Source organism: Phodopus roborovskii, unplaced genomic scaffold (assembly GCF_943737965.1).
Source record: "Phodopus roborovskii unplaced genomic scaffold, PHOROB, whole genome shotgun sequence".
In the NCBI taxonomy this organism is placed as follows: domain Eukaryota; kingdom Metazoa; phylum Chordata; class Mammalia; order Rodentia; family Cricetidae; genus Phodopus; species Phodopus roborovskii.
In genome coordinates, this window is record NW_026126623.1 from 1305672 (window position 1) to 1331402 (window position 25731).

General features: G+C 44.7%; 1 protein-coding gene across 1 annotated transcript in view; it reads left to right on the plus strand.

Annotated features, from left to right (window-relative positions):
* Igf1r (insulin like growth factor 1 receptor) overlaps positions 1–25731 on the plus strand; it is a 277658-nt gene that overhangs the window by 216692 nt on the left and 35235 nt on the right. Inside the window, exons 3-10 of the mRNA XM_051206506.1 lie at positions 1023–1335; positions 4584–4735; positions 7295–7439; positions 16501–16715; positions 19074–19200; positions 20660–20898; positions 23772–23939; positions 24135–24339. Of these exons, the coding sequence (XP_051062463.1) occupies positions 1023–1335; positions 4584–4735; positions 7295–7439; positions 16501–16715; positions 19074–19200; positions 20660–20898; positions 23772–23939; positions 24135–24339 (1564 nt within the window). The remainder of the gene's footprint in view (positions 1–1022; positions 1336–4583; positions 4736–7294; positions 7440–16500; positions 16716–19073; positions 19201–20659; positions 20899–23771; positions 23940–24134; positions 24340–25731) is intronic.

Consider the following 25731-nt stretch of genomic DNA (forward strand, 5'->3'; position numbering starts at 1 on the left):
TTGGTAAGCACGGTGGAGTCTCAGTTGTGACTTAATCCTCTTGGCAGCAAATGAGCACTTCTTCATATCCTTGATTTCTTTTTTTGGAGTTTCAGAAGTGAGAGACCACAGTCACACAGTGACTCACAGTAAAGTGTGTGGTTCTAGTTTGCTGTAACCTAGGCATTTTGACCAGTCTCATGCTTTATTAGTTCCTGTTGCTGTGATACCCTACCCTGGCAGGAAATGAGTTAGAGAAGAGAGGGCTTGTTTTGGCCTTGCAGTTCCAGAGAGGATAGCCCATCGCGGCAGAGAAGTCATGGCATCAGGACTGTGAGGCAGGCTTGAAACACAAAATGAGCACAATTCATCTACACACAGGAGATAGAGTCTCCCCCCCCCCCCAGCAAAGTGCTTCTTCCAGCAGGGCACCCCCTCAGAGGGTGCTTATTTGTGCTTCCATGCGCCTGTGTGGGACATTTCTCCTACAAGCCACCACACTTGTTATGCTTCCTCTCTAAATCGTGTGTGTGTGTGTGTGTGTGTGTGTGTGTGTGTGTGTGTGTGTGTGTGTAGGGGGAAAGTATGCTGCACTGGGCAGTGTTTTGTGTGATTCAAGCATCCCCTGGGGTCTTAGAATGGATTCCTCATACGCAAAGGGCTGGAGACCACAGTGCCTTATAGAGATAGTACTGGTGGCCCATATGGTCTCTGTTTCTCTCTGTTCACCTCTGCCATGGGTTCCCTTTTAATAGGTACAGTCATCCCATTTTATAGATGAGAAAAAGAGGAGGGCAGGGTTGTTAGAACTTAACACCCAATAGCAAACCAGTTCATAAGGGAGAAAGGACTTACCATGTGTTGTATCCTTTCCCAGTGTGAGATTCCCAGATGGTATTACCTGTGCAGATTTCAGAGGAAGGGTGGCTTTCCTAGCCTGTCTCTGAGAAACCATTTAGTGCTGGTGGTGGCAGCAGATGACCCGGGGGAGGGGGAGCTGTGTAGTCCCTTCATCTCACCACCTTCTCACCCTGTTCCCACAGTGTGTCCAAGCGTGTGTGGAAAGCGAGCGTGCACAGAGAACAATGAGTGCTGCCACCCAGAGTGCCTAGGCAGCTGCCACACACCTGACGACAACACAACCTGCGTGGCCTGCCGACACTACTACTACAAAGGCGTGTGCGTGCCTGCCTGCCCACCTGGCACCTACAGGTTCGAGGGCTGGCGATGTGTGGACCGCGATTTCTGTGCCAACATCCCCAATGCCGAGGGCAGTGACTCCGATGGCTTTGTCATCCACGATGGCGAGTGCATGCAAGAATGTCCCTCGGGCTTCATCCGCAACAGCACACAGAGGTCAGTGGCTCTCGTCCCCTGACCCTTCGTGAATCTGCTGCATACTCCATGAGGGTGGAACCACCCAGAGGTTCATGCAGATGAGGAGGCTTTTGGAGGGCGCTGACTAAGCTTGTTTTAATGAAAATCTTGGAGTGGCTGGTCTGTTTTCATTTCTTTTTTATTGGCTTGTTTCATTTTCTTTGAAAGTGCCTTGCTAGCACTAGAGAGTAAGAATTAGCCTGCTGGCCAGGTGTCTGGATAGCATTGTTCCCTGTGCACCTGCAGAGCTGAAGTAAGAGAGATGGCGACTGTAGCTACAGACTCTCCTCTCTGGCTTGCTATTCTAGCCCAGTGGGAGCTTTGGCCGTGTGAGAAGGAGGGAAGATAAGTCCTCACTAGCACTCTGGTGGCCAAGGGGCAGGTTTCCCACTTCTCAGTATAAGCCTGGACTCTGGACTTGAACTAGCAGTCAGGTCAGCCATGTTTTCTCCAGAACCTCCTTCCTCTAAGTTCTGTCTCTTTGGTGATTTTGGTTGCCTTAGTGGCTGCTGGCTTTTCTTTCTGCCCTCTGAGGCTTCAGTGAGGAAGGAAGCAGAGATGTTCCTGACTAAACAAGTGGTCCATCCACAATCTTGTCGTGGACTGATGTTCTTGAAAACAGGATGTTCTAGCTCTGGAAACAAAGCACAGGTCTGGGGTTGCTGCTCCCTCTCCCGAACAGAGCAGAGGGCTTGGGGGAAGGTTGTAGTTCATTCCCTGCCTCTGGGCTATACACACAAATGTGTTTCTGAATTCCTCAAAATGGAACTAGGAGGCTCTGATTGCAGCTCATGCTAAGCTGAGGGAGACCCTCAAACCAGTCCCCAGCCTGTGGGAAGTCCTAGATCCAGTCCACAGCCTGTGGGAGGACCCAGACCTTAGCTTTTGTGGGAGGTCCTAGATCCAATCCCTGGCACATAAAGGCCTGCTGTCCAGTCCCCAGCGTGGCTAACAATTCTGCAAGTACAAGATATGTAGTTTTGCTACAGTCACTTTCTTAAAAGCTGTCCAACACGTCTTCAATAAGAGGATTCCATTTCTGTTGTAGTATTTGGGGATGTTTCTATTATAGACTGACTGCTGGATCAAATCAAAGATTAAATTTGTTTCATAATGCTAAGGTGTAAAGCAAATTCCTACCTGTTTAATTATAACAGTATCATTGTAACAGTAAAATGGAAAAAATTAAATATTTTTAAATAATTAAATAAGCCATGGACTATAATGACTCAGAATTGTACAATACAGCCTACCAAAAATAAGTCTGTCATATTTTTACTCACGTGTTGACAGTCTCTATTAGTCAACTTTCTGTTCCTGTAACAAAATTCTTGAGGTAATCAGTTTATAAAAAAAAAAAAAGAAGATGATGAAACAGGGCTGTGGTGGTACACACCTTTAATCTCAACATTCAGGAGGCAGAAGCAGGTGGATCTCTGAGATCAAGGACAGCCAAGGCTACACAGAAAAAAAACAAAAGGAAAAAAAGAAAAGATGATGACATTGGGTTTTAGCCCATTGTTTTGGAGGTTTTAGGCCAAGGTTGAATGGTTCTATTGCTTTTGGGCATGTGCCAAGGACTGGCAGACGTCCCTACCTTTATCAAGCTGATGAGCAAGCCATTACAGAGTGGGCCTTTATTTAAGGTCACTTAGATCCAAGCAGTCACAGACTTAGGATATAAAAGGGCTGGACTACACCACATCTTGAGCCAGAGGCCAGTGTCTGGCAGCAGGCAAATGCTCAGCCACAGTCCAGACACTGCCTTCCTTCAGGGGCTGGGAATGGGGAAGGATAGCTAGCTGGCCGGAGAACTCACTATGGTATGTATCATCTTTGATTGGCAGCTTTATTGCTTCTCTCTACTGAAGGCATTCAGCTATGCTGCAACACACAGCAAGAGTGCTATGTATTCATAGGAGTTGGTTCTCCTTCCCTGCAGTGTGGTCTTAAGGCACCTCGCCATTGCTCCCTGCCCATTCTCACAGTCTTTTCCATTGTAAAGTGAAACACCATCAAGAAATAATATCTGTTCTTCTCTCGGCCTTTGAAGCCTATTTAGCACTTGAGAGTGTTTTTAAAATACTGTTTATACTTTGTCTACACCAGAGTGAATTTTAGGAAACTCAGACTGTAAATATGTAATCAGAACATAGCCTTATAAAAACATTTTTAAGTGCTAAATGATACCTAGACATTTTAACAAAGGGGGATTTTTCTATTTGAATAAAAGATAGGGAAGGAACAAGCGTAATATTACTTTACAGCCCAGTCGTGTTGACCCTGAACACTCTGCACATAGTTGTTTGTAATATCGTCATAATACCCGGAAGTGAAGACAACGTGGATATCCTATAAAAAGTAGTAAAGCTATCCCACACACCCAGAAGTTTGGGTCACTTATCTCATTCAGAAATCAGTCCAGCCTCACAGCCCTGATTCTGTACACAGCTAAGATCTCAGAAGGTGTAGTCCCAGGCTTAGCATTTTCTCTGGTGTTTCCTAAGTGATGGTCTGTAAACAGGACATACACTGTGAGTCCTTCTGGCTCCTGGTGGTGTGTGGCACTCAGGGTAGCATTTGGACCAGGACCTCATTACAGAGCAGAAGAAAGTTCCTGACTTTTACTGTATGTGCAGCAAAACAACATTTGGATCAGTTTACAAGTTTCCAAAATACACTATCAAGATATAATTTCACTTGTGCTTCAGCAGGAAAATAACGGGCCTGCACTGTGCCTCATGCCTGGTAGGCTCCCTCCCTGGGCTTTATGCTCTCTGATTGGAGAATTAGACACCTGTTAGTGGCAAAGATGCCTGCTATATCTTCCCCAGCCCTTCCAGTTTTCCCAGCCTCCTGTGGTGTGCAAGCAAGGGTCTCCTCAAAAGCAGCTCCACTTTTCCAGAGCCCCAAATGCCTTTCTGTGTGACCGTGTCTCCCACACTGACCAAGTTGCTTCCCAGTCCTAAGCCTATGACACTCACATGCTTCTTGCGTAGCTCATGTATTTTGTCTAGAAACAAGCAACATGCTTTCCTCCTCCTCAGTATGTGTTCCCTCCTCATGGCTGGAATGGCTTGCCCTGGGTAGGCCTGTGGAGGAGATATTGTGTGATCACTTGTATGCTTCAAGAAAGGTTCCTTCATGAAATGCTGCTTTTTTTTTTTTTTTTATGTAAGAAAATAAACTCAATTGTGTGGTTTTGGTCCACTCCGTATCTTCAACAGCATGTACTGTATCCCCTGTGAAGGCCCCTGCCCCAAAGTCTGTGGCGATGAAGAGAAGAAAACAAAAACCATCGATTCGGTTACGTCGGCTCAGATGCTCCAAGGATGCACCATCTTGAAGGGCAATTTGCTTATTAACATCCGGCGGGGCAGTAAGTATTCCACCGCACAGACTAGTGGCTGGATCTCTCAGTTTTCTTGCAAGGATGCTCTGTCCCTTAGTCACAACCAAAATATAGGCTTAGGAAAACAGCATGGGATATAAGTAAGCCTCTTGTGTGACGTCTCTCCTATGAGTTTCCCTGAAAGATAAAATCCAGATTAAAAGGCGGCCTGTGTTTGAACCATTAGCCCAGAGTTTATTCCTGTAAAGAGGATCAGCCCTCATCTTTCTGTTAGGCATATCTGACGCAGGAGGGCCCTGTCCTGACACACACACCTCAGCATTATTGATGGATCAGACCCATGAGTCAGCTCATGCTAGCTGCAGAATCCACACATCTGTAAGCCCAGAGTTTGGGTTACTTGCCTCTATTGAGGAGACTGAACAAAGGGAAGGATTTACTAATTTGAGTTTTTAGGAAGTCTTAAGGATGGTGGATCTCCTAGTTTACTTCTGAGAGCCAGAAAGATGTACCATTTACCATTCAAGCCTCTGCATGAGCCCTGCAGACTCCCATTCACTACATTATACACTATTTCAGAATTGCATTCATGAACAGTATTTCCCATCAGTGGCAGCATAACCCTGCAGTCTTCTCTCTAGTCTTTTTTGTTGTTGTTTGTTTGGTTTTTGTTTCGTTTTAATTTTGGTTGGGGGCTAAGTGGCTTTTGAGACAGGGTTTCTCTGCATAACATCTCTAGCTGTCCTGGAACATGCTTTGTAGACCAGGCTGGCTTGAAACTCACAGAGATCCACCTATCTCTGACTCCTGAGTGCTGGTATTAAAGGTCTTTGACTAGAAGAAAAAGGCCTTCAATTCTCTGCTACCAGGGCCACTGGGTTGAGGTACTGAGAGTTTCATAGGTAGACTACTATAGGCAGAAGAATTTTTATTATCTTACTCTGTACTGATAAATCTTTGGGGGAATCTTTCAGAGGAAAAATGACTTATTCATTAATTAATTATTTTATTTTATGAATTTCCTTTCCATAAGTATTTGTTAAATGAGTGATTTCTATTCTTAGGGTATAGAGATAAACAAGTTTTGTTTTGTTTGCTATTGATGGTGGTATTTGCAGCCTTTGGGTTTGTTTTTGTTTGTTTCATAAGCACTTAGTTTTTATCACCTACTCCCTATCACCTACTCTCCACCATGGAGAGGACCCTGTTCCCCACACAAGAACTCTGACCCTTATAATACTAAACGAGTTGCATTCTTGCTCATACTAGATTTATTTAAATTTATCCATCCCTGGGATATGCCTTTTAAAATTCATAAAACCTATTGTTTTATAAGATATAATTCTCCCGTGTGAGAATTAAATGTGACTGGTAAATTCAGTCTATGAAGAAGTATTATCTGCTGGGCATGGTGACCCACACCTTTAGTCCCAGAGCTAGGGAGGCAGAAGCAGGCAGAGCTCTGGAAGTTCAAAGCCAGCATGTGTACCTAGTGAATTCTAGGACAGCCAAAGCACTTGTCTTGCTCTTGCTGAGGTTCTAGGTCAATTCTGGGGGAACAAAGCAAGAATTAGTTGTAGCCACTTTTCTTTCGGATTGAATTTCCCTTAGCCATTAAGTGTGAGGCTTTGTCCTCTGCCCTTTTATTTATATCAAACCAAAGTAGAATCTTTCACTAAGTCAACCTGCATATATCACATATAGTAAAATCCCATTTAGTGGAGTCTATTATAATCTTATAATTTTGTCATGATCTGAACTCAAGTTTGTGTTTCTTATTTACTATGTGAGAGGTAGGTAAGCAAGACAAATGAAAATCAACTATTTTTGTATACTATTTTAATAGCAACTTTTGCTGGTTGTTTTCTGGTTACAGAAGTAATTGTGAGCATAGTAGAAAACTTAGAGATACAGAAATGATTTAGGAGAGGGGAAAAAAAAAAACCCATTTGCAGGCCAGGTATAGGTACCCAGGGAGGGGAGGCAAGAAGATCAGGAGTTCAAGGTCACCTTCTGCTATGTAGCCTAGGCTACAAGAAACCCTGTCCTGTCTCTGTGCTGGAAAAAAGTGAGAGACACACTCTCCACAACCATCATTGCTGTAATGTTGGAGTGTGTTTTCCTTCAGCTTCTGATGGAGTCTTTAAATACAGATCCCCAAGTCTTAGGAACTCCAGTACAGCAAAGGCTGTTCCTACTGAGACTGAGAAAGGCTTGCCCAGCCCTGTCATGGCACTGTAGAAGTAGGACTGCCTGTCATGGGGCATATTTAAAAGACAGTCCCTCTGTTTGTCAGCTGGGGCTAATTAGCAGCCTGGCATTTCTGATTTCACGTTCTGTTAATCAGCTTGGCAGCTGCAATATCCAACCTTCTAGAAATCTGCTTTCCCGCCTTAGAGGCCTCGTGTCAGTGGAAAATGGAGACTGTGTTTGACAGGGACCGTTGGTCCTATGCCCACTTTCTCACCCATCTCCCCCAAACAAGGCCTGCTTTGCATTTCCCTCCACACCTGTATGTCTGAATCCAACTGTAATATGCCACCTGACCAGAGGAACTCTCAGTGACCCTGACTTCTCTTCCTCTAGATAACATTGCCTCGGAACTGGAGAACTTCATGGGGCTCATTGAGGTGGTGACCGGCTATGTGAAGATCCGCCATTCCCACGCTTTGGTCTCCTTGTCCTTCCTGAAGAACCTTCGTCTAATCTTGGGCGAGGAGCAGCTGGAAGGGTAAACACTACATTCTTCTTTATAAAGTGGGGTGTGCTTCTTCTTTTTACATTTGAATTGTGTGTGTGTGTGTTTGTGTGTAAATTAGTATTATGTACATGCGTACATTTATACCTGTGGGAATTCAGAGAGACATAGGGTGTCTTTCTCAGTCAGTTGTCACCTTTGAGACTGTCACTGAACTTGGAGCTCACCAGATTGGCTAGACTAACTGGCCTCCTGACTCTGCCTACCAGGTGCTAGGGTTCCAAATGTATGTTATGTGGGTTCTGGGGGTGGGACTCCGGTCCTCATGCTGGTACAGCAGGTGTGTGACCACCTGGCCATCTGAGCTATCTCCTCAAACAGAGAAGCATACAAACTTGCCAAGTATGGACAGTTCATTTTATTTAAAGATATTTATTTCTAACCTGCAGAGCTAGTGTGTCAGTTTGCAGGATTTGTATTATTGATAGAAACTTTGCCTTCTGCACAAAATTGCTTTCCAAACTGGGTTTTAAAGCAACCGTGGGTTTCTCAGCATAGGATAGAAGCTGGTGTTTTTTGCATGTGTTCACAGCTTCTCTCCAACCTGTGTGCCCCTTTGCTGGATCCTTTGTACATTTAATACAGCTCTGGTATAATTCTAAAGTATATGCTTTGAAATTTTATATCAATTAGGGAATAAACTCCTTTAGGAAGAAAGTGACGGGCAGGTCCTGGGAATCTGTGTCATTAGTGTGTCTGCATAAGGGTGTCTTTTCTCAGACCAACTCTGTCCTAAATTAACCCGATACAGCCAGAGAGTGAGCTGCTCACCCTGTACTTGAAAAGCACACTGTCTTTCCATTGGAATCGAGGAAGCTTCAGAAAAAAAAAATCTTCCTCCTTGCAAATCCAAAACAGGTGCCAGGCACCCAGCCCAGAATGTTCCAGTCATTGCTGGGGATCTACCTATGTGAGAGCATGATGCTGTTACTTCCTTGTTGGAACTAATTTTAAAAGGGACTGTACTTCAGTCTTGCTTCATTATTTGCCCCCAGTCTACCTAGGTTCTGCAATCCCTGGCACTTTTCTTTGGCAGATTAGTAGCTGGCAGATTTGCTAGTTTCTTAAGGATATACACCTCTCCCCCTCACTCCTTCCCTCCCTTTCCTCAGAGCTAGTGATATGCATAGAAAGTGGAGAGGAGGCATTGATTATTTCTGTTAGGATTATTATCTGGTGGGGTTATCTTATCGTTATGAGTTAACTAAAAGTATCATGCACTTAGATGTAGCGGAAAATTGAAGACTGGTTTTTTTATTTCCAAGAATATATGTAGAGTATCTTTCCATTATTTGAAACTTACATATGAAGTACCAGCCAAGTCTTAATAAGGATGCTTGTGTTTGGGAAGCTTCTCTGGAAAGCTTAGGGCCACACCCTGCTGTCAGCATTTTAGAAAGGAGGGGAGGGCAGATGAGGCCTGGAGGCTGCTGGTTTAGAGGCCGCCTCTAGCTAGGACACTTGAGGCTTTCCTCTTTAGTTGTAGCTTTCTCTGCTCTGCCCTTTTGTTCACCTGTGATTCACTCCCAAGCTCTGTTTGAGGGGCACCTGTAGCCACAACTCATCTGTTTTTCTGTCCTTGGAGAGCTTGGGCTCAGCCCCTTCACTTCTTCCTCACTTACTCAATAAAGGAAAAAAAGGATTCCAGGACAACCAGGACTGCTTGTTACACAAAGAAATTCTGGCTCAACAAACCAAAACGGGGGTGGGGGGGGAGGATGGTAAACAGTCCAACACAGGTGGTGCAAAACGTAACCTTCAAAGCACCCCAGAGGGAAGCAAAAGTGCTCTGGCTACCAGAATGAAGACGCTGTGGTGGGAAAGGCTCAGACGGGCTTCTGGGGAGAGCTGGCAGCGAAGACAGCCTCCTGGAACTGGAGAAGTACAAGAGCAAAGACAGTGGGGGAGAGGCAAGCAAAGAATGCCATCCTGCCATCCTGGACCTGTCTTCCAAATAGTGCTGGGGAGGCAGGCGATAGTAGAATTACAGGAGATGCTGCTGCACACAGGTGTGGAGGTTGTCATTTAGGTGAACCATGGAGCACACTCGTTCCTTTCGAGGAGTCTTAGTAGAGCTGTCTAAATTTCAGGGTGCTATCCATTTAAGCCAAGATAAGCTTCTCCCCCTGTGTTTCCCGGAATGTGCATTACAGTTAAGGGGAAGAGAAGTCCTTGCTGTACCTCACCATGCTGTACCTCACTCCAGATCAATCAGTAAACTTGGGGTAGGGAGTGATGTGGGATGTTCTTCTGTATATATGTTTGGCCAATAACCAGCAGGGGCAGGAAAATAGGCAGGACTAGGAGAAGAGGAGAATTCTGGGAAAGGTAGGCGGAGGGAGACCGCATAGTTGCCATGTAGACCACAAAGGAATAACAGGTCCGGGCATTCTCTGGTAAGCCAAGACCATGTAGAAATATATAGATTAGTAGTTATGGGTTAATAAATAAGAGAGAGCTAGCCAATAAGAAGCCCTGGCCATTGGCCTACAGCTTCATAATTAATACAGCATCTTTGTGTTCATTTGGGGCTGAAGTGGTGGGATTGGTGGGACAAGAAAACTACAGCAACAAAGGAGAGTCGCTGGTTTACGCTTGAGTACTTTCTCTAAGTATATCTGTGTACTTTTGGCACACAATGGCGAAGATTGGAAATAACTACCTTATCCCTATAATCATTCTAATATACATACCCCCAGGCCACTTTTGATTTTTTTTTTTTCTTAATTTATTTTTTTACATTCCAATCCCAGGTTTTTGTTTGTTTGTTTTTGTTTTTGTTTTTGTTTGTTTGTTTTTGTTTTTGTTTGTTTGTTTTTGTTTTGTTTCTTGGTTGTTTTTGTTTTTTAAGCATTCTTTTTTTTAACTCTCATTCTTGAAGGAGTCTATTTGTTGAGCCTCTAATATGGCTAGTGAGAACAAAGTAAATGCTTTCATCTGGTTCAGGATTCTGAGGCCTTTTGTTTTGATGGAAAGAGGAACATTCCACATGAAGGTATCCTCAACCTCAGCTGCCCAAAAAAGCACTGCAGTTCGTCTCACGTGGCATTCTGAGCAACCCTTATGGGAACACACGTGTTATATACCTAGGTGTAGTTTTTCGGTTTTCTTTCTAAGCCTTCTTAGCCTGTGCCATGCGTATTCATCATGAGTCATTTCTGTAAGCTGATTTCCAGGCTGACAAGTGAGACAGAATCCCAGCAGAACAGAGATCAGGGCGGGCAGCCACAGAACGGTACCCAGGTGGCCCAGGACCCTTTGGTTTGTCCAGAAGGTCTCAACCATCACTCACTCTGTAATTTGTCACATCTATAACCTCAGCTTTAGATAATAAGAGAATCACTGGAGTTGGGGAGATGGCTCAGTGGCAAAGAGTGCTTGTTGGGCAAGCATGATGCCCCATATTTGAATCCTCATGTCCCAGGTAGTTGGGCATAGCTGCACATGCATGAAGCTCCAGGTGGAGAGCCAAGACAGACAGATCCCAAGAATTTGCTGTTCAGCTGTCCTGCCTAACCTAAATGAAGAGCTTTTGGTTCAGTGAGAGGTGGAGAGTAACAGAGAAGGATGCATATCTGTATACTTAGCATGTAGACACACATACATACATACACACAAATGAGGATAGGGCTTTCTCAGTAGTGGTGTGGTGCATTACTAGACACTTGACCTGTAATGCATGAATGCCTGCTACCCTGATCTCTAGCAAAATGAAGGAAAGTCAAGTTTTTGTTGTTGTTGTTGTTGTTGGTTTTGTTTTGTTTTGTTTTTGTTTTTGTTTTTTTTCCTGGGGTGAATTTGGTGTTTTCCCTAGAATACATGAGAAAAATATATCCATTATCTGGAAAGTACTTTACTTCAGACAAACTTGATTTGGAGGCAGTCAAGTAAGTTAAAAGTTCAAGTTCTTTGGTGCTTCAAGGATTGTTGCCTTGAAAAGAACAAAAATACATTAAAGTTGCAGATAAGAGTTGTTTCTTAGTTTGTTTAGGCATCTCTACTCTGTCCACTTGACTTTGCAGACATAGTGTTTTTTAATGCCTTCTTGCAGCTCTAGGACTAGACACTCGCATATCCTCATTTTAGCATGTGCTTGAAACTTTTAAAATGCATACGATTAATCATGTGGCCTACCAATTCTAGGTTCTTCCTAGATATATGAAAACATGTACATGCAAATCTTGTATATAAATGCTCATAACAGCATTTTTCATAATACTGACTCAAAATAGCCCATTGGATATAATCTAAGGGCTCTTCAGTGAATGAAAATATAAGCACAATCAGAAAGATACTACTCAACAGCAAAAAGATTGGGTCATGGTACATGTAGCAGCATGAGTGGACAGACAGAAGATGCTTGGGGTGGGAAGAGAATGGAGACCTTGACCTGATTCAAATGTCCTGAATCTGAATAATGTGATGGTGGTTGGATACCTGTATAAATTTATTGAAGCCCATGGAGCTATATATTTATAATGGGTACAATTTTAGAAGGTAATTATACCCAAGCAAAGCTATTTTTAAAAGCACTCCACAACAAACAGCCTTTTTTGTGGATCTATGTGGTGATGGGTTTTATTTTACCTGGGTGTGTATTTCCATACTCATTGAGCCTATGTAGATAGGGTAACTTTGGACTTGAAGTGAACCAGTACTCTACAGATGGGTTGAATGACGGTATAAATGGCTATGTTGGTGACAGCTTCAGTGTGCTGGCTTCTGATGCCCTCTAGAGACAGCTGTCAACAGGCAGCAATAGTGTCTCCTTGGGGAAATAAAGAATTATTGGTTGCATGCGTGTCTGCAGGTTTTCTTACAATATGTCACTAAGGGCTTGAAAGCAGGGTCCTGTGTAGGCTGGAGACCTCAGGCTCAGGCCTGTGTATCAAGGTTCAGAACTTGCATGTTTTCTGTGACTTTGTTCTATGGGACTTTGACACTTAAGAGAGTAGCAAGGTCAACCTGTGCCTTTGTCATGCGATTCAAAGCTCACAACATCCTTTTATATTTAGCTCATCCAATTCTTCCAATTGGCCTCGGGGCCAGAAGAAACCAGAAGACACCTCCCATGGGTAGCCGAGAAACTGTAGCCCTTAGAGAAGCTGAGTAAACCACCCAGAGTTGGTACTTCATAAGCAGTAGAAAGGATGGTTGAGCCTGACTTTCAGTTTCCACATAGAATGCTCTACACCATGTCCCCGGTACTCTTCCAAGGTGTCACTCAGCTCTGCAGCATCCAAAAGGGAGATGGTGCCACTGGCCTAGAAATGGTGGGCATGAGGGAACAGGAAGATTGAGACAGAGAAAGAATAGAGGAAATCAAGAATATGTAATTGAGGGAGCCATTACAGATCTAAGGAGAAATCTGGCACTAGGGAAATGCACAGAGATCTACAAGGATGAATCCAACTAACAATCTAAGCAAGAGTGGAGAGGCTACCTTAAATGCCCTTCCCCCAAACTGAAATTGACTACTACCTTATATGCCATCCTAGAGCCTTCATCCAGTAGCTGATGGAAGCAGAAGCAAACACCCATAGCTAAACACTGAGCAGAACTCCTGGAATCCAGTTACAGAGAGGGAGGACTGATGAGCAAAGGGGTTAAGACCAGGCTGGAGAAACCCACAGAACCAACTGACCTGAACAAGGGGGAGCTCATGGACCCCAGTCTGACAGCTGGGAAACCAGCAAGAACTGGGCAATCTATGGGGCCTTTAGTAATGGATCAGTATTTACCCCTGGTGTACAAATGGACTCTGGGAGCCCATTCCACATAGAGGGATATTTTCTCAGCCTAGACACATGGGATAGGACTTAGGCCCTGCCCCAAATGATATGACAGACTTTGAAGACTCCCTATAGAAGGCCTCACCCTCCCCTGGGAGCAGAAAGAGGATGGGATCAGGTTTGGTGGGGGTGATAGGTGAGGGTGGGAGGGTGAGGGAACTGGGATTGACATGTAAAACAACCTTGTTTCAAATTTAAATTAAAAAAGGAAAAAAGAAAAAGAAATGATGGCCACAGATCATAGCCGATGTGGGCTGTGTGATTGTGATGGTACAGTGCCCCCAAAGAGGTGACCAGCTCCCTGCTATGTCTACACATTAGCTGGGGAAACTCATCCAAGTAGAGGGGAATTTTTTTCTCTTAACACTGGAAAAGCTAAGAGCTGAAGTATCAATCTCAATAAAACCCAGAGCATCGTACAGCCTGTAGGAGCCAAAGAAGAAATGAACAGTTCAGTTTTTAAGGCAGTGAACTCAGAAACAGTTTCTGAACTCACACTTACTGAGTGGTTTCCTTAACTAGCCGTTTCCTATAGAAAACAATGACATCCCAAGCACACTCATGGTTTGGAAGGTGTACAGACAAATCTCTGCCTGGACCCTCTCTTAATTCTCATCTGATTGTAGAAGGGTGCCTGGGCAGCAGGGTCTGGAAGGCAAGCATCATGTTGACAGGGTACGCTGAGCAGTTTGATTATTATTTTGGTAAAGGTTCATATTTTTCTTTCTTGTCTGCAGACTCCACAGTGCCTGAGTTTTATTGATATTCTGGTATTCAAGCTCCCAGCCTTCTCAACATTGTTTAAAGAAAAAAAGTTTGTGTTTACTATAAAAAGATAATCTTGCTTTTCAAAGTGATTAGTCACATAGCCTGGATTTCTGTTTGCCTGCCATTCATTTGTCAAATTCCTACTTTCTAATTCATGCTTCCTCCTTGGGGAGAGGAATGTTTTGTTCAGAAGGGAGGTATTTTCAGTGCAGTTCTGTTTCTTGCTAGTGAAATTCATTTACTAAGAGGCCTTGGCCTAGATTGAGATGGAAATTTGACCTGATTAATTGGCCCTTGCATCTGGCCTGAAGGTGTCTTCACTAACAAGAGATTGTTTTGTCTCCTGGGACTCAGAGACCTGGGAGCAGCCTGACCTGTGAGGTTAGAGATGAGCCCAAAGACTAAAAAAATCCCACTGGTTAGGAGGGACTTATGATGGGACCAGTCCTTTCCATCATTACTGACTATCCTGGCTACCCCTACCATCAATAAGAGTGAACATTGATGGGTGGGTGGCATTTCTGACTGACAGGTGTCACAGGACTTCTCTAGGACATATAGCCTTGTGTATTACAATCTTGATCAGTATCTTAGGTTTGTATTCCAAGTCACAAGTATGGTAGGGAAACATTCTTACCAAAGGAAAGGGTTGGACCATACATTTTGCCACTGGCTTGCTGGTTCACTGAGCCCCTGCATGTACAGGACCTGCACTGCAGCATGTGTTGGGGTACTTGAGGTTTGGAGCTTCAGCTTGACTGGGCAGATTTCTCTTGAGCTTTGACTCCTAGGTATGAGGACTCTTGAAATATAACTTTATTGTGTTACTGGTTGTGTGCGTGCGTGATATGTGTCAGAGGAATGTATGTACAGAGGTCAGAGGATGACCTTGTGGAGCTAGTTTTCTTCCTTCATGTGGGTCTGGGTCACCTGGCTTGTGCTGTGAGCATCTTTGCCTACATAGCCATCTTGCTGGCCTTCCTAAAGGACTCTTCAAGCCAGGGAGAACTCAGACCTCACCTGTTCTATTCTAGCAAATAAACAGTACTCTTGATAGCACTAAGGCACCTGCCTGTGGCTTATACATTGAATTCATGGCTTTTCTGGTTCTGAGTCCTCACCTCTGAGCTCCCACTGAGTTCTCTGGGAATTGTCTAAGGGCTGCTTTGTAGCGTCACAGTAGTATATAACCCATGCCTTAGTATGTGAATGTCAGGTTGAAGGTGGACAACCCTAGTTAGTCTTTCAGATTTGGGTGAGGACCTTCAGCTGGGACAGAGGTACCTGGTGGACACGGCCTTTGCGCCAGAGCAGGACTTTGGGACTCTTATATCTTGGCTACTCCTGGCTTGGCAGGGAGAGCTTTCTTGTCTGCACATTTGTTTGCTGAATATGTGATTAGATCTTAGACATAGCTTTGTTGAGAAACCTCCACGGAGCCAGGAGTGAAAGGGGGGGGGGAGGACACAGAGGAGACCTAAGAATAGAAAAGCAAACGGGTCTGTTCTTGAGGAGAGAACTCAGACCATCTACTGACATGCTGTCTACAGATTGGGGGTGGTGGGGAGGATAGGACAGAGAGACAGACCTGCTACAGAACCCTTCTGTAGACACACCAGCAGAGCTCTTGTTCTCTCCCCTCCCCTAGATGGGCCAGGAAAGTGGCCAAAGATAGCTACCTACCTTTTGGCCATGACTGTATTCTAGTGGAAAGTAGGCAGTGGAAACAGCCATGCTAAGCCCCATAGACTCTGGGCCCAGGACTGGTGTTTTCACCATCACTCATTCAAAATCCAGATTCCTGGCCCATTCTAGTCCTTTCTCTGTATCAGAAGCTTTAAAAGACAGGGAGACAGTGAAAACAAGCTATGTGCATGTCAAGTATGCAAAGCCACTGTTAGACACTGTACCCTGCTACCCTGATTCCAGCTACCAGGGAAAACACCTAGCGGGTGTACCTCCTCTCCCATACTTTCAGTGACTGAAATGAAGGCTTCTAGCAGTGAAAAGCAAATGTGGAAGAGGGAGCAGCCAGGCTGTCTCCCATCCCTTCATGCACTCCTGATTGGGCATGGGTAGGATTTATTCCCAGGGATAATGGCAATCTTTGCTGCTAGTATGTAAGCTGTTCCGGTTGAGTAGCAGAGCATGTCTGTTCTCCTGTAGGCTGATTTCAAGCACATTGTACATACCTAGCTCTGAGAAAAATAACCAAAGGCATTTCTAGGGAATGATTCGAGGAACATCCTTTGGTAGAAGAAGCTTTGTGTGTTGGTAATAGAGGTCATAAAGTTAATTAGTGTCCTATCGATTTCAAAACATTGTCCTTGGCTCATCTTTTTGCCAGTGTTCACAGCCACTGTCTGCTTTTACATGACCCCAGGAGGTAAGCCCCTTGTTGGTATGGAGCCACACATATCACAGAGGGGCCATGGGCACAGTGGGGTTGTTAATGTGGATTTCTATGCTTCCAGGAACTACTCCTTCTATGTCCTGGACAACCAGAACTTGCAGCAGCTATGGGACTGGAACCACCGGAACCTGACTGTCAGGTCGGGAAAGATGTACTTCGCTTTCAATCCCAAGCTGTGTGTCTCTGAAATTTACCGCATGGAGGAAGTAACAGGAACAAAGGGCCGTCAGAGCAAAGGGGACATAAACACCAGGAACAACGGAGAGCGAGCTTCCTGTGAGTGATGGCATCCAAACCGCTGTGGCTACCACAGTTGAGATAACAGTCTGTGGCTTTCATGGGCAGGCCATTCTTTATTTCACTTTAGACTGTCAATCAAGCCACCTTAGCCAGCGCCTGGCCTCTACCTATGTCTTCACAGTTAGTAGTGGGCAGGTGCCTGACAGATTCATATTATACATTTTCCTAAGCATCTGTTTGAGGATAACAAACATTCAAGTAGATTCTTAGAACATGCAGTTAAGTATCTTTTCTATGTAAGCAAACAGTAATTTGTCAAACAGCCAATCCACTCCAGCTGGCCTCTCTCTGCCATGGTGCAGAAGGCTCAGGGTAGAAGCTCACTACAGCACACCTCTGTGGGTGTCAATCCTCCGGACTCTTGGCCTCCTCTTTGAAGAGAAGTGAGCTTACATCCTTTAGTCTATCATGCTTTCACATTTTAGACAATATAACAGTAACATTCTGGGTATACAATTTTCACCTTAAGATCTCACAGACTAGAGTTCAGCCTGTTAGCCCAGCAACTCTCCAAATGTGGTCCCAGGCCTGGAATGTCAGTCAGACTTTCTCCTCCAGCCCTGTATGGAATAAGGCCCTTAAAAGTGTCATGGCTCTACCAGGCATGATGATACAATCCTATTATCCCAACACTTAACAGGCTGGGGCAGGAGGATTGCAAAATTGAAGCCAGCTTTGGCTGTATAATAAAACCCTATTTTGTTTTGGGTTTTTTTAATACTCTTTTAATTTATTCTTCTCATATATTACATCCCAGCTGTGGTTTCTCCTCCCTCTTCTGCTTCAGTCCCTTCCCCTTCACTTCCTTTTCCTCAGGTCTACTCCTCCTCATTTCCCCTCAGAAAAGGGCAGACCTCCCAGAGCTATCAACCAAACACATGATATGTCAAGTTACAAATAAAACTAGGCACATCCCCTCATATTAAGGCTGGATGAGGCAACCCAGTAGAAGGAAAGGGAACCCAAAAGCTGGGAAAAGAGTCAGAGACAGAGCTGCTCCTACTATTAGGAGTCCCACAGGAACACCAAGCTATATAACAATACCATATATTCAGAGAACATAGGCTTTAAGACGCAATTTTTTTTTGTTTGTTTGTTGTTTTTTAAGCTAAAGCTTTATGGGAGACTTTGTCTTTGACTTTGGAGCATTATTGGGGAAATAAAGAGTCATATGACCAAGGGTTAGTCAAATGTAACATACACACAGATGTAGGGCTAGCGTCATCTTTTGAGTGCCTGGGTTTATTTGATGCACTCAGGACCCAGGAGGCATTTAGTTGTAGAGGTTGGAAGTGTGTGTGTGTGTGTGTGTGTGTGTGTGTGTGTGTGTGTGTGTGTGTGTGTGTGTGTGCATAGCCAACACCTTCACCTTCCTGCAGAGCCCCCTGCCCTCTTCCTCATTAAGACCATAGCAAAAGCCTGTGACCAGAGCATTTCAAAGCCTTTCTCCCTTAGGGGCAGCCAACCTAACCTGCAGGTCATGAATGCACCAGCCATATACTTTCCTTTGGAAGCACAGTCAGGGTTTTCTCTCTGAGTGACAGTTGAGCAGGACCTGAAGATCTCCCTGGGTTTCCGTTGAGCACATTTTACCCAGAAGACTTTGTCAGTATCCTGTTCTCAGTCTTTTGCCTTTAGCTCATTAGTGTGACGGAAAGATTCAAGCAGTTTGGGGATAAGGAAAACTTGCTGGCTAACTTTGGGTGTTCCACCTTTGCAGTTGGAATATCCTGCTGCAGTTGGGACAGGCGCAGTGCCACACCATACCTCACAGGCGAGGTGCACCTGCACAGAGCACAAGGCTTGCCCAAGTCAGGGCCCACCTAGTCTCACTCCTGCTAGATCACTCTGAGGTCTAAGCTTCTGGTTTTGTGTCAAGTTCAGGCTAAGAGAAGCTCCTTTTCGTGGCAGGTCGTATACCTATCTGCCTTTGGTGGCTTCATAGAAGCCGACACCTGCAGAGCACTTGTTCTCTCTCAGGCCAGCCTACAGGTTTGCCATCATTTAACCAGATCCCCTTTAGCACCAGCTTACTGTGGATGAGCTGAAAGGTAAGGCCACCTTTCTCACTAAAGAGGCTCTTCTCACAGCTTGAGAAGCAATTACAGGTCCATGCTCCATTCCCTGGTTGGGTGGCCAGTGCAATGAACTGAACTCTAGTGAAAGATGAGCCCATAGGAGGCTCCCTGGTGAAACACTTGGACCCTTTATGGAAAGTAAGAAAGTCCCCTACAAGATCCAGACATAGTTTAGCTTCAGGACAGAGAAGTAGTGCACAGATTTTGTGGAAATGTGTGGATCTCTGTCACTCATGGATATGCCTTTATGCCCCAGGTGAAAGTGACGTTCTCCGTTTTACCTCCACCACCACATCAAAGAACCGCATCATCATAACATGGCACCGGTACCGGCCCCCAGACTACAGGGATCTCATCAGCTTCACAGTGTACTACAAGGAGGCGTGAGTTTCTGTGTTTGTGCCTGTCCTGGTGTGGGGCTCGAGGGTGGAGATGGCAAGGCCTTTGCTTTGTTGTGTGAGCTGATTGAAGAGGTAGTCAGTGGATTTCCTTTGAAGAATCGGGCCAAGTGACCACTTGATCATCATGTAGTCCCTCTAGTTTGTCACATGACACTGTCCCTACTTGTGACAGTTAGTCAGGCCTTTCATGGTTTAGATGGTTTGGATGTTTGATCAAATTCAACCCAAAGGAAAAGGGGCTGAATTTTTAAGAGAATTGGATCCATCCAAACTGTCAAAAGCTATAATGTGGACATGGTTAAAATACTGTTTTAAGACTCTGTCTCCGAATACCCCAGGATGCACTGCTCTCACCGAGGTTACCGTGAGCTGGTGCAATATCTTCCATTCGCTCTATTCATGCATGGCTTTGCCCAGACTCTTCTGGGTCATGAGCCCTATGTGCTAAAGAACAATGGAGAGGGACCAGCCTCAGTGTCAACAGTTCCCAGGATCTTCCAAGACTTGCCCAGTACTGATAGCATCATCCTGCCTATGAGGTTATGACTTGCTCCATGGGACATTGCAGCCCTCGAAGGCCTTCTATCACCCTGTTTGGTCCTGTGTTCAGGTGGTTCCCTGCTCTGCATGGTCATCCATTTTCCCAAGGCTTGCCTCCCCAGAAGCAAGAAGCAAAGGTGCCTGTGGCAATGGCTGGTGTATTCCCAGCTGCTGGACCTAGGACCCTGGGAACTGTTATAGCCCACAGGAATAGGAATGGAGCCCCCCACCTCCCATTGTGCCCATTATGGTTGCACACAGGTCATGTTGATATGATTTCAGAATCCAGTGGCCAGCAACCCTTTCATCTCATAAATGTAGACTCCACTCACTCACCGTGTATCTGTACAGAACTCTCTCTTGTCTTTGAAAGTGCTGCCAATATACTGGCCATGTTAACTGGTGATTACGCTAATGCCACTTTCTGTGAGACAATCAAGAAATAAAATATTTGAATATTATCAGATATTTAAGCATCAAAACAGCTATTACCAACTTATAGTTTAGAAACTTTTTTTGGTAAGAAAGTTTTGTTCAAAAATAATCCTTTACCAATATCCAGTGTTTGTATTAAACATCCATGATTTTTTTAAAACTTCCAATTCAGAAGAAAGAAAATTAGCATCTGCCTCTCTTAGGAGCAGCTTTTCCACTCCCTGTGAATATGGAACTTGCTGTCTCTTTGAGGCTGCTTGTTCAGTTCTGTGGTTCATAGCTGGTGAGCCCCCCAGTCCAGATGCTTGATTTTATTCTCGTATAGAAATCTAGTTGATGATGAGTTTTATTTGGCATTCCCATTATAGATAGTGTGACAGACACACTCAGCCCCTGGGGAAGGTTCTTGAGAGCTGTGATGCCAGAGCCCTTCAACATTCTCTGGCCTTCGTTGATTGTCTTTCAGACCCTTTAAAAATGTTACAGAATATGATGGACAGGATGCCTGTGGCTCCAACAGCTGGAACATGGTGGATGTGGACCTACCTCCCAACAAGGAAGGGGAGCCTGGCATTTTACTGCATGGGCTGAAGCCCTGGACCCAGTATGCTGTCTATGTCAAGGCTGTGACCCTCACCATGGTAGAAAACGACCATATCCGTGGGGCCAAAAGTGAAATCTTATACATTCGCACCAATGCTTCAGGTATCTGTGCACTAGATGAGCTCCCTGCCCCATTCCCTAACTTGTTACAAGCTTGTTATGGTTACATGAGCACAATATGACTGTAGGGATAGTAATGAGATACCTGTTGTTGCTGCTTAACACTGTGTTGTATTCTTCTGACTGCTAACACCTTAAATTCTGCTGAGCCATTTTCTGAACTTCGTACCATCTTAAGCATCTGTCTCTCTGGTCTATGCTAATGAGCCTGTGTCCTCCGGAAATGTAAGATGGTTTCTTTCTGAATGCCCAGGATGTAGCCACCTATGGCTGTTCTCATCTGTTTTAATGCTAGGACCTAAAATGATGCTGATCTGTGTACTAGATCTGTGCTGATCTATTGGCTTACTGGTTTTCCATCTTTATTCTGTGGCCATCAGCATTTTCATCAGGCAAATAAAGGCTAAAAACCTAATAGGCTTAGAGCATTGTGCCATCCAAGCATGGGCTTCTCTTCATGTGCTGAAGTACTAGTTCCCCCACTCCAAAACCTAGAAATGGTGAAAGCAAACGTTTGTGTGAATTTGTATGCAAAGGCTAATGGTAGATAGATGTACTTCATTGTAAAGATAATGACTGTCTTGATACATTTGGGCTGTTATGACAAAAATCCTATAAACGGGGTGACTTACAAAGCAAGGAAACATACTTCTAGCCATTACAGAGGTTGGGAAGCCCAAGATCAAAGGGTTGGCATTTTGTGTTTTGTGTAAGCCAACTTCTTGGCTCATGGAGATCTGTTTGATATGTCCTCACATGCCCAAAGGGTGCACACGGCAGTTTCTGACCTCCTTTTTGTTAATGTTAGTTCTGTTGATTAAAACTCCACCCTCATGACCTAATCACTTTGCAAAGCCCCAAAATCTGAAGGCTAGGATTTCCGCATAGTGACTTGTGGGGTGAGGTGCACACATAGTCCACAGCACCAGTAAACATTCTCTGAGAACAGATTGCTACAGTGAGTAGAGTGTGTTAAAATAGTGCAGACTAGCACAAAGTAAGTATAAAATGGCAAAGTGAGAAAATTTTAAAAATAACAGAGCTCATGCACCCCTACTTCTCCAAACCTCCCCCCATAAGCAGTCACCATCATTTGCTGACCCTGAAGTCTTAATAGAAATGAATTTTCCATGGGCTTCCTGCCATGGGAATGGGTTGATTTAGTGGAATTTCAAATGCAACAGAATATATTCATCTTTCATCAAAAATTTGGGAATAACATTCCCAGAGACTCTTTGCAGCATATTTGAGAATGAGAGTAGAATTTCTTCTTGCAGCAGATTGCTAAGAGATCTGATTGTTCTTCCTAAATATTAAAAACTGCATTTTGGCCCTTGTCCTCACATGTGCTCAGGACTTGGTCCATCCTTTGCCTCTGCTTCATCTATGCATCCTGTGTTGAAATATCTAATAATAAACTTTGAGAAAAACTTTTGGAAACCCTGAAGGGACCAGACATTGATGGTTATAGTTTCTTTGCAAGAGTTAGTATTAGTCCTAATCTCTTAGCATGCCTTTTCTCAGCAGTTCTCAGAGTCTTGAGCATCTCATACATCCCAAAATTCTTATTATCCAGTTAGTCCTTTCTGTTGATGTGGTATGTGACCAAAAACAACCTGGCAAGGAAAGCATTTGACTTCCGTATCTGGTTCACAGTCTGTCATTAAAAAGCCGGGGCAGGAACTTGAGCAGAGGCAGGACCTATGGAGAAGTGCTGCTAACTTAACTGGTTTGATTCCTGTGGCTTACTCTCAGCATGCTTTCTTATGGAACCCAAGACCACCAGCCTAGGGAATGACACCACCCACAATAACCTGGGCCCTCCCCCATCAACCACTAATTAAGAAAATGCCCTACAGGGTTGCCTATTGCTCTGACTTATGGATGCATTTTCTCAATTTAGTTTCCCTCCTATCAGATGACTATAGGTTGTGTCAACCTGACATAAAACTAGCCAGCACAGCCTGTTTTTGCCTTTCAGATTTTAAAAACAGCTTAGTTGGACCACATGCTCAAGAGACATACCATGATCCTATTTCTTGCACTTTCGAAAATGCCAAAATCTGTTCTTTGTGGGGTGTGTGTGTGTGTGTGTGTGTGTGTGTGTGTGTGTGTGTGTGTGTGTGTGTGTTGGGAGTGGGCAGTACTTTAGCTGTGGCATTGATTTTGCTATGGGAACTCTGCTGAGAACATGGCAGTGGTCCTAGATGTTTTCCTTTTTACATTAAGTCAGTTCTTTTTGAGTAGTAAGCAAGCTTCAGTTGGACTATTAAACTCCTCTTGCTGGCGGGACTTTGCATAAAATCAGAGCTCATGTGTGCTGGCGTTCCAGGGTCATGGCTTAGCCATCCCACACAACCTTGCCTACAGGATCTGTGGTTTGTGCTCCTGTCCTTTCATACAGGTTCAGGCACACAACATACTCCACACACTTTCCAGCCCCCACTTCTACTTTTCAATTTGTCTCTGTGTCCCTTCTCATTCAAATTTGCGATCACAGAAGTACTGAGGACTTCAGTTTGCTCTCTGCTAAAACACACTGGAAAGTGGCAGTTGTCATAAGTGAACAACTGTAGATTTGCAAAGTCCCCTCTACCCCTGGCCATGCATACATAGCCTCTTCAGTCCAGCTCCATGAGCCATGTGTGTTTGTGCAGAGATTACCTGAGAACAGATGCTCTGAAGAGAAGGCTGGCATTCCAGTTAATGTTCTTTCAAAACAAGGCTCAGGTTCATTCTGTGTTCTGCTTGGCCTATTGCTATCTTTGTGGCCAGGTCAAACCTGCAGCTTCCTGTTGGTTTGCATTGTGTCCCTGATAACCTCCACCTCAAATGTCCTTTGTTCTTCTTTCCAGTTCCTTCCATTCCCCTAGATGTACTTTCGGCATCAAACTCTTCTTCTCAGCTGATTGTGAAATGGAATCCCCCAACTCTGCCCAATGGTAACTTGAGTTACTACATTGTGAGGTGGCAACGGCAGCCACAGGATGGCTACCTGTATCGGCACAACTACTGCTCCAAAGGTGAGCTGGGCCAGCAGTCAGGTGATGCAGCCTGCCTTGTGTTTTGTCTGGGAGAACCTGAGCGCCAGTGTTAGAGACCTGTCCTGTGCCGGGCTTGTTTCTCAGCAGTGCAGACTGGCCAGCCCCCTTCCCCATTAACAGTGCTCACGAGCCCTGTACAGGACTTTCATTCCCACTCTGTTCTGTTCCGAGTAGACAAAATACCCATCAGAAAGTACGCAGATGGTACCATTGATGTGGAAGAGGTGACGGAGAATCCCAAGACAGAAGTGTGTGGTGGTGACAAAGGGCCTTGCTGTGCTTGTCCCAAAACTGAAGCCGAGAAACAGGCTGAGAAGGAAGAGGCCGAGTACCGCAAAGTCTTTGAGAATTTCCTGCACAATTCCATCTTTGTGCCCAGGTGAGTGTCCCCTTTACAAGTGCCACATTTGGTGCTATTCGGCTAGGCCCATCTCTTCATTGCTCACTGCATGGAGAGGCACAACATGGAACCCACTTGAGGGAGCAACAAAAGATGCTCTCAGTATGGTCAGCAGAACTCCTACAGAAGGCTAGCCTTGAAGGAAGGGGCCCCAGGCTCCTGTTATGGGAGGAGGTGATTGTGTATGTATGAGAATTACATAACCTCAGCCACATCACCTCCCTCACAGAGCAGATAGGGTCATTGTCACCTGGCCGTGGTAGCGCTGCCTGAGTTACTTGACTGTCCTCAGGGAAACCAGTAAAGGGAAAAGCTGAGGATCAGGCCCATCCCTGCTCTACCCTCCTCTTGACTCCCTCAACCTGGCAGAGAAGGAGTGATTCAAGTGGGGGCTGGAATCAGTTTCAAAAGTGACCCAGCTCCAGAACATAGTCATGTGCTCAGTGTGTCCATTACAGTCAGGTTCCATAAGCAGAGTGCAGCACCGTCCCAAGTGTTCCCTCTGCTCCCGTGTTCTCCCCTCGGTTTCTGCAGGGTAAGAATGCAAACTGAAAAGGGACCAGTGAGATGGCTCGGTAGGTAAAAGCACCCACTCCTGAGCCTATACCCCTGCATTCTGAGTTCAGTCCTCAGAACCCACAGGGTGGAAGGAGAGAGGGAGAGAGAGAGAGAGAGAGAGAGAGAGAGAGAGAGAGAGAGAGAGAGAGAGAGAGAGAGAGAGAGAGAGAGAGCTGACCCCCACAAGTTATCCCTTGCTGAGCATGGGGGGGAGAATTAAATGTATTTAACTTTAATAGAAGAAAACCCAGTTGTACATCAGTAGATGGATAAATAAAAGGTTGTATAGCCATTGGATGGAATACTAGTTAACTGTAAAATGGAAAGAAATGCTGACTAATGGTATAACATGCACAAATCCTGAAAACTCCATCAAAAATGAAACAAAGCCAGACAATAAAGAATAGATACTGTGTGGTTTTATGTATATGAAATATGTAGAATAATCTTGTGGCAAGTTAGAGTTTCCTAGGGGGTAAAAACAGAGTGGAGAGGGAAGCAGGTGATCATATTTTTAGAGTTTCTGTTTGAGGCAGCACAGTCTTTTGGAAGTAGTGACAGTGGCTGTGCATTTTCACTGTAGTCAAATGTCATTAAGTTGCATATTTAAAATAGTTAAAAGCTTATGTTAGAGATCTCTTTTTTTTTTAATTTGGTGGTTTACTTTATGACAGTTAAAATGGTGAGCACAATAGTTGTTTGCGTTTTAGTATATGTGCTGTGGAAGCAAATAACATAGTGGGATTTTTTAAGGCACAGAGGAGCTAGTGCTATCCGGGAGGAGATTAAGGAAATGACTCTGGGCTCTCCTCC